The sequence below is a fragment of the Selaginella moellendorffii genome, unplaced genomic scaffold, assembly GCF_000143415.4.
Source record: "Selaginella moellendorffii unplaced genomic scaffold, v1.0 SELMOscaffold_74, whole genome shotgun sequence".
Taxonomy (NCBI): Eukaryota; Viridiplantae; Streptophyta; class Lycopodiopsida; order Selaginellales; family Selaginellaceae; genus Selaginella; species Selaginella moellendorffii.
Window position 1 is genome coordinate 33,578 of NW_003314335.1, and position 9,185 is coordinate 42,762.

Genomic DNA, 9,185 nt, shown 5'->3' on the forward strand with positions numbered 1-9,185 from the left:
AATATCTATAATAATAAGAACGAAGAACCCACACCACCGCAGCCGTCCGATCCCAGGTCCGGGGCAGCCTCGGAAGCCATGGTTCTCGGCGAGGGGAGGCCAGCCCAGGCTTGGGCCAGGGCCGGTGGCCATGGTTAGCGGGAATATCGGCTCAATGTTGTGGCGGCCAATGGGCGGGATGCACGCGTGGCCGGGAAGGGAAGAGGGCGTGGTGACAGGTGTTATGCCATGCACTCCTAGGCCTCCATGGCTGCTCTGGTCGGACACGGTTTTGGGGGCATTCCCGTGCGTGGTAAGTAACAGGGGCGAGAGTAATGGTAGGATCAACGAGGCCTAGGCGAAGCAGGAGATGCTGGCTTACATCGAGCTGTTCTTGAATGGCGGCCATTCTGGTCTGAGGAAATCCTCCCATTTGCAGCAGCGTTCGGTATGATCCCTGTTGGAGATCTGCGTCTTTACCAGTGGATTCATAGAACGCTACTCTTTGAAGGTATGGCATGGAGTCCCTCTTTTGCATTAGAGCGAATGTTGTGAAGGGGAGCTGACACCTCTCTGTGGGATTTGCAGGTGAGAGAAGATGTACCTCGGTGATTTTCACTTGAAAGTCGTCCATTTTCATCTTCACCCCGTCGAAGATCCAAGCCCGAACTCGCAGTGACAAGCAAAGCAGCACAGGGACTCCTAGAGGCTCGGGGATATTATATTCTAAAAAGCACGCACGGATTGATTGGAGTCAAGTCATGTCACACAAGCAGACGAGACGATGGACTCTGGATATTAACACGTAAGGTGGTACACAGGATTAATTCGTTTTGACTTTCTCACTGAACTTTGCCATTGTTTCAGGAGGAAGGAACACTGTGACTTCAATGGCTTTCCCACCTCTCGGTGACGGGTCGTAGAAGCAGAAGCCGTTCCACAACTTCGTAGCGTGTCGAACAGCGTGTCGAACAGGCTGGTTTCCCCCATCCAAAGTCCAGACTATACATTGGAAATCTTGGAGAGCTACCAAAGATTGGTAAACACAACATTGGAGTTATTTTGTTGTTCTTGAGTGTGCTTTGCAAAAGTCTAATATTTTCCTTTCAGATCATTACATAGTTGTGAAATTTATATATATCCAACTGTAGTCTGCATTTCTATTCTGCATAAATTTCTATACAAACTCAATTAAAATATATATATTATCAAACCTATAATTGAAGTGACTGAAAATGCCTCGCCTCCGCCATCTTTTGAGAACCATACGACATAGTAAACAACCTAATGGAGATTTAGATGCCTTTGAAACTATGATTGATCATGATACACATACTATAGCTGTTCAAAATAATCATGATAATGATTCTATACACCTAAATATTAATCATGATAATGACTATATACAGCAATCAGTTGGACACTCAGAAGCATCTGGAACCTTACATGCATGTCATTATGACAATTACATATATCAAGCAATATTAAATCCACCACCCCCACCCATGAATACCACATTAGCAAGCCATAGCATCTATAATGACTTTAACATAATAAATTTTAATATTGGTAGTTTATCATTTGTTTGTACTTTTTGTAATGCATTGCATTTTAAAGATGAAAACTCTTCAATGTGTTGCCAGAATAACCAAGTTATATTACCTCCAATTTCACCCTTACCATTTGATTTACTTTCACTTTACAAGCAAAATAAGAACTCTAATTTTAAAACAAATATTAGACACTACAATAGTGCTCTTGCTTTTGCATCTATGTCTTCTAATATTGATATTGTAAAAGGTCATGGTCCTTATTGCTTTAAAATCCATGGTCAAATATATCATAATATTGTTTCAGCACATCCTTCTGAAGGTCAATATCGAACTTATGGACAACTTTATATGCTTGATACTCTAGAAGCTACAAATATAAGAAAGCAAAACCCTTTTAATTCAAGTTGTGAGACAAACTTACTTAAACATCTTGATGCTCTCCTTCGTCATGTTAACCCATATGCTCAAGTTTTCAAAATGATGTATGAAATGGAACAAGAAGAAATTCGTTCTGCTACGCTTTCAAGTTATCCTATACGTGGTGTTTACATGTTATTAAAAACTGAAAGAACTAATCCACAACGCTATAATGCTCCACGGACAAATGATGTTGCTGTTGTATTTGTTAGTGATGATGGAGAACCGCCACATAGTCGTGAAATTTGTATATATCCAACTGCAAGCAATTCTAAATGTATCTCAACACTTGATAATAATTGTGATCCAATGGTTTACCCATTAATATTTCCTTTTGGTGATAGAGGTTGGCATGAAAATATTTTTAATTCTAGACGTCGAATTACATTGCTCCAATATTATACATACCGTTTATTTATAAGAGACACAATACGCTTTGGTTTTGATCAAATTTTACATGCAGGAAAATTCACACAACAATATATTGTCGATGCTTATGTAAAAGTTGAAAGCAATAATTTGAATTACTATTGCACTCATCAAAAACAATTGCGAGTTGAAATGTATACTGGTCTTATGGATTATGTTGCAAACCGTGCTACTAATGAAAATATAAATCCAGACAAGATTGTTATTTTACCTTCAAGTTTTGGGGGTGGCCCTAGAGCAATGCAACAAAATTATCAAGATGCAATGGCTATAGTTACTCATTTTTCAAAGCCAGATCTTTTCATTACTTTTACATGCAATCCCAAATGGCCAGAAATTTCTAAAAACTTACATCCAAATGAAAGCCCTGAGGATCGTCCAGACTTGGTTTCTAGAGTATTTCATATCAAACTTAAAGAATTTTTGAATGATATTACTAAAAAACATATTTTTGGAAATTGTATTGCTTTTATATATGTAATTGAATTTCAAAAGAGAGGCCTTCCACATTGTCACTTTCTAGGGATTTTATCTCATGAAAACAAGATTAAAGACCGTGATGCTATTGACCAATACATAACGGCACAATTGCTTGATCCTCAAAAGGAACCTGAAATTTCAAAAATAATTACATCTCATATGATACATGGTCTATGTGGGCCTCTTTACCCTAATAGTCTTTGCATGGAAAATGGCACTTGCTCACAAGGTTATCCAAAAAAATTTAATTATGAACTACTTTTAGTGTTGATGGATATCCAGATTATTATAGACCTGATAATGGCCGCACATTTCTAAAAAATGGGTGTTATATTGATAATCGTTGGGTAGTGCCTTATAATAAATACCTTTGTAAAAAATATAATGCTCATATTAATATTGAAATTTGTGCTACTATAAAAAGTATTAAGTATTTATTTCAATATGTTTATAAAGGTTATGATTGTGCTACAATTGAAATCCATTCAACAACCCAACAACCTGATAATATTTTAAATTGGGATGAAATCTCAACATTTTTAAATACACGTTATGTATCTGCCCCATAGGCAATATGGAGACTTTTTAAATTTAAAATGCATGGTCTTTCGACCCCTAGAATCCGTCTTCCTATCCATCTTCCAAATTTTCAAAACGTCTATTTTATAGAAGGTTCTGAACAAATAGCACTTCAAAGAGCTACTCAAAATGGTACGATGTTGACAAAATGGTTTGAATTAAATATAAATGACCCAAATGCTAGACAATATACATATCCTGAAATCCCTTTATATTATACATTTAACCCTCATACTCATAACTGGCAAATTCGCCATACAAGAAATGTCATTCCTCGAATGTATTCTGTGTCGCCATCTAATGTTGAACTATATCATTTACGTCTTATTTTACTCCATAAAAAAGGTGCTACATCTTTCAAAGATCTCAAGACAGTTAACAATATTTATTATAACACATTTCAACAAGTTGCAGATGCAATGGGGCTTATAGCTGATGATACCGAATGGGAAAAATGTTTAGAAGATGCTTGCTTTTTTAGAATGCCATCACAATTAAAACAATTATTTGTATTACTTTGTATCTTTTGCACTCCAAAAGATCCTTACCTCCTGTGGGATAAATTTAAAGACTTCCTCTCTGAGGATTTCATGCAAACAAATCCAATTTTTCATTATGAACATGCTTTACATGATATAAATATTAAAATGAAAATGCATGGCAAAACTAATCAAAACTATCATCTACCTATGCCGTCTGAAAATTTTGATGATGAAAATATTGTCAACTCAACACAAATATATCAAAATGTTGAACAAAATATTCCTCGATTTAATCAAGAATAATTAAATATTTTTAATGATATTCTTAATATTATTGATCACCCAACTGAGCATAATCGATACATTTTCATTGATGGTCCTGGTGGTACTGGTAAAACACTTCTTCTTAACACTCTTATAAATATTTTACAACTGAAAAAAATAAATGTTGTTAGCATGGCTTGGACAGGAATTGCAAGTACTTTACTTTATAATGGCCGAACTTCACATACTACTTTTAAACTTCCTGTTCCAATAAATGAAACATCAACTTCCGCTACAACTGCTAATAGTGAAGCAGGTATAAAAATCAAAACTACTAATGTATTGTTATGGGATGAAATAAGTATGGTTCACACTCATGCATTCACTGCTGTTGATTGAGTGTTGCGAGACCTAAAAAATACATCATTACCTTTTGGTGGCATAATTGTTGTTACTAACGGGGACTTTAGACAAACACTTCTAGTCATTCCACATGGACATAGAGCACAAATTGTTTCAAATTCTGTAAGAATGAATAAATTATGGAGATTATTTAGAAAGTTATCTTTGAAAACAAATATGCGGCTTGCTGAAAGTGATAAATCATGGTCTGAATGGCTTCTCAAAGTTGGAAATGGTGAAAATTTTGAAAATTTACCATCTTTACCTTCTAACTCCATTTTATTACCTCATACACAACTAATTTATTCATCAATTATTGATTTTGTCTACCCTTCAGTATTTGATATTTCAAACCCTTATATTGCAGCCAACCGAGTCATACTTACCCCACTTAACGATGATACATTTGCACTCAACAACACTATTGTCTCTAGATTACAAGGTGATACATACATCTACAAAAGCATTGATTTTGTTGACACTGAACATCCTGAAAATTTTCCAACAGAATTCCTAAATTCTATCACACCTTCTGGTCTCCCACCACATAAACTCTCTCTCAAACAAGGTGTTATTCTTATCCTCCTAAGAAATATGTCTCCATCAACAGGATTATGCAATGGTACACGTCTCATCCTGAAAAATGCACTACCAAATGTTTTAGATTGTGAAATTGTGATGGGGCAATTTAAAGGGACAAGAGTTTTTATCCCACGTATTACACTAATACCATCAAATACAGAAATTCCATTCAAAATGTCCAGACGACAATTTCCAATTTGTTTGGGTTACTGTTTAACAATCTCCAAATGCCAAGGACAAACATTTGACCGAGTTGAAGTTTACTTGCCCCACCCAGTTTTCACTCATGGACAACTTTACGTGGCTTTATCAAGATGTACATCACCACATGGACTTGGAATTAAAGTTCAAAACACCACATGCCAAGGCCACCTCTTTCCTCAAGATCCTTCTATTTTTACAATTAACATTGTCTATAAAGAGGTTTTATATTGAACCTCTTTGTAAACCGCCCAGCATTTGCTGGGCAAGTACTCGTGTATATATAAGTGTTTTAGATCTCAACTATAAATAAGAATATCTTTAAAATATTCTCAACCCATGCAAACCAACAATTTTGTATAATTTAAATCTCCAGCTCGAATTGGCAGCTTTTTGGTTGAGTGAATATATCTTGTGAATGATCCATCCCTTGTCAGCTATTTGTTATGATTGGACAAGCTCTTTTTCTGGACAGTGCTAGAGAATCCTGCAGCTTGATCTACAGTGTAACTTTTTACGTGCTTTGCTGAGATGAATGGGATGACAGGCACACGACAGCGGTAAAAAAAAACAACCAACAAGCTTGGATGCGATCTGATTGATCTCTTCTGACCTGATTGATCAGATCTCCTCCTTCTGGAAGCACAGCCTTCCACACAAATCACTTGTTTTAAGAAAGAATAGAAATTTTCACGAACCTCGAGGAGAATATTAATGTAACCGACCGACCCATTCAACGAAACTATGTACAGATTGGAGAGATCGTTTAGGCTTTTGGCAAACAGTAAAGCAGAGGCTTCGATCGATCCAGCTTTGCCGTGAAGAGATTCACCAAATTCCAGCGGTCGATCGATCGATCACACCAGCGTGAACGAAACCCTTCCCTGGAATCCCACTTATTTCCCCGCGAGCTACCAGTCAGGGGCTAGCGAAGCTCGAGTGCCCAGATCCAAATTCTCTCCAGAAATGCTGGCCAAAGCCTTGAATGGAAGGCGGTGGAGGCAGCGGCGAAGAACTAGGCGATAGATGTGGCGGCGATGATGGCATGCTTGCGGCGGCTGGAATTCTCGAAGTGGAGCTCCCCGAATCCCCTCTCAACACAAGCTTGCGCTGAGGAGAGCATCGATTCTTGGCCTTCTTCTTCTTTCCCTTCCAGGACCTAGAGATCTTGGCGGCGATGGTGGAGGGGACCTTGACGACGAGCAGCGCAACGACGTGAAAGAGCGTGAGAGGGCAGCAGCACAGCGCTGTGCAATCCGCGGCGCATCCAGCGACGCATCGGCCCACATTACTGTGCTCGGCATCATCCCCATCGATTTCCCCCAAAATGTCCTTCTTGCTCTTCCTGTTCGTCGCGTTCTTCCCCCTCCTCCTCTCGCCGCAATCCCTCTCACCTTCGAACGACCAGGAGGAGCTGACGATGGAGCCGCGGCGGCGCAGATCGGCCGTGTCGAGATCATCCGCCGAGGACGATCCGTGCGACGATCTGGCGCTGAGGCTGATGCTGCTACCCTCCGATTCTGTGGATTCCTGGATCAGCTTCTCCAGCGACGACGACGATGCCGAATCCGAGAAGAGAGTCCTCCGCCTCGCCGCGGCCATGACGGAGCTTCGATCTCGCCACGCTAAAAACAAAGAAGAGAATATACCGAAAATACGAGTGTCATCTACTAGGAAAATAATAGACGCCCCTCTGGAGATGCCGGGTATCGATCCCGGTACCTCTCGCATGCTAAGCGAGCGCTCTACCATCTGAGCTACATCCCCTTAACATAAAACCTTGTTAATGCGAAAGATTCTAGAAGATACCGGAAGAAACCTGAAGATTCCGAAAGAAATCTATTTAGGGCTCTGTTACTAGGTCTTGCCTGGAGCTATGGCGGATCGAGGGAAGAGCGAGGAGGAAGACGCTGTGCCGGTGAATGCGATGAAGGTATCTGGGCAGCCGGATTGGCCGGGTCTCCTCAAGTGGAGCTTGTCGCGCAGCGATCCCGGCAACCAGTCGCAAGATCCGAAGAAGGAGCTCAGGTATGGCAGCGATGAAATTTGCTCTTCCTACTGTTGTCTGGATGTTCTTACTGTTCTGGCTACTGCAGTGAGGAGGATAGGAAATGGTTCATGGAAGCGATGCAAGCCAACAGTGTGGATATTGTGAAACGTATGAAGGAGATAAGTCTCGTCTTGCAAACTCCTCGCCAGGTTTTAGAGGAGCAAGGAGTCTCGTCTCAAGACATTGAAGGTTAGTTCTTTGCCTTCTCGGATTTTCTACGCACGAAAAACTTATCACTTTTTTCTCTTTGATTTTGAAGGTGTGCTCGAGGAGCTTCAGGATCACGTAGAATCTATCGACATGGCAAACGGTAAGCAGTTTTCCACGACTATTTGATTTTGTACCAACAGTTGAATTGAATAGACCTGAAGGCCGTGGGAGGATTAAATCCTCTGATCGGGCTTCTGCAAGACGAGTACGCTCCGATTCGTGCAAGAGCTGCCGAGGTTCTGAGCACGGTGGTGCAAAACAATCCAAAGAGCCAGAACGACGTGATGGAGCACAAAGGGATGGAGGCGTTGCTCAACACCTTCAGCTCCGACCCTGACGTGAATGTGCGTGCCAAAGCACTGGGAGCGATTTCTTGTGAGCTTTTTGTTTGTCTAAGTTTGAACCGGAGCTTATATTGCGGGATTTATGCAGCTCTAATCCGAAATAACAAACTTGGTACCAACGCGTTTCGTCTGGCAAACGGATTTGGCCAGCTCAAGGAAGCTCTGTCGTCTGATCATTCCCGGTTGCAAAGGTAAAACTTTTTAATATACATTCTCACGTCACTGATGCGTGTTGTTTCAGGAAAGCATTGCAAGTCATGCACTACTTGCTTCAAGACAATCCCAAAGACAACGTCACGGCAGCAGAGCTGGGTTTTCCACCCCTCTTGACGAAGCTAGCACGCAGCAACGACGCGGATATCAGAGAGGAGGCCTTGCAAGCCATGGTGGACGTGTCTCACAACGACAAAGCGTCGTCACTGTCGTGGGGAAGCGACCACAAGGGCTTGAAGGATTTCCTCAATGAGCGTATGAGCAGCCTGCAGGACATGAAACCGGAGGATCTGGCCCCGATGAGAGACGAAGGCGTCTTGCTGGACACGCTTTGGAGAGATTGCTTTGGCCAGCCGTCCGTCTTGAGGCAGAAAGGACTTCTATCTCTTCCAGGCGATGGCGAGCCGCCGCCAGACGTTGCAGGGGCGATGTTCCAGCCGAGTTTACGGAACCTCGCCACTCAGCAATCCGAGGAGAAAAAAGAGCCGGAGCCACCTCTACTGCTCAAGCTCTAGTCTTTCTCCTCCGTACAGGTATGAGTTTGAATGACTGGGTTATTGTTTCTGATGAAAGTCTTGATAAACATCAGGTGCTGGGAGATAAAAAAGCAACTTTTCTCCCGAAACGACTTTTGGAGCGGTCGTCTGCATGGAATGGTTCAGGTCGACTGGAGCCTAGAGTCTCATGATCATAAACTAAGGTACATTCGAGCCAGACGACTTTTCTTGTGCTGTAGTCTTCCGCTTTTTTTAATGAACAGAGGTCTAGAAGCGGGCCAAGTATTTGTTTGACGGCGAGAAAAACGCGATGTCGTTGACAAACTCAAAAGTGGCATTGCCAGGAAAAAAATATCCCCGTCAAGTAAGCATCGAAAAAAGTCAAAGCGTAGCCTCGAGAAAGAGTTGAACCTGGCGAGTTCCTTTCACACGTAGTCACACGCAGCAATATGGTGGAATGTATAATAACTCATGTTAACTAGTTGAGAAACCATGGAAATGGG

General features: G+C 41.2%; 2 protein-coding genes and 1 non-coding gene across 5 annotated transcripts; 1 reads left to right on the forward strand and 2 right to left on the reverse strand.

The window, feature by feature from the left end:
- Positions 1–5,674: 5,674 nt before the first annotated feature.
- On the reverse strand, positions 5,675–7,147 carry LOC112341055. Its single transcript, XM_024660489.1, has 2 exons — positions 6,067–7,147; positions 5,675–6,017 (listed from the first exon to the last, which is right to left on the reverse strand). Exon 1 carries the CDS (start codon positions 7,118–7,120, stop codon positions 6,287–6,289), a length of 834 nt encoding a protein of 277 aa, XP_024516257.1. The 5' UTR covers positions 7,121–7,147; the 3' UTR covers positions 5,675–6,017; positions 6,067–6,286.
- Positions 7,063–7,135, reverse strand: TRNAA-AGC. Its single transcript has one exon. It is a non-coding gene; the product is annotated as a tRNA-Ala (tRNA).
- Positions 7,148–7,243: 96 nt separating the features above from the next.
- LOC9649847 (hsp70 nucleotide exchange factor FES1) lies at positions 7,244–9,181 on the forward strand. 3 transcript variants are annotated; one of them, XR_002990418.1, is made up of 8 exons: positions 7,244–7,396; positions 7,465–7,607; positions 7,678–7,728; positions 7,782–8,003; positions 8,061–8,163; positions 8,214–8,718; positions 8,775–8,885; positions 8,946–9,181. XR_002990418.1 is itself a non-coding variant. In XM_002986409.2 (7 exons), the coding sequence occupies exons 1-6, from the start codon at positions 7,245–7,247 to the stop codon at positions 8,698–8,700; spliced, it is 1,158 nt and encodes a 385-aa protein (XP_002986455.2). In that variant the 5' UTR covers position 7,244; the 3' UTR covers positions 8,701–8,718; positions 8,775–9,181. The 3 variants fall into 3 exon arrangements, 2 of the variants coding, with proteins under 2 accessions (XP_002986455.2, XP_024516253.1); XM_002986409.2 differs by having other exon boundaries at positions 8,775–9,181; XM_024660485.1 differs by having other exon boundaries at positions 8,781–9,181.
- Positions 9,182–9,185: the final 4 nt, after the last annotated feature.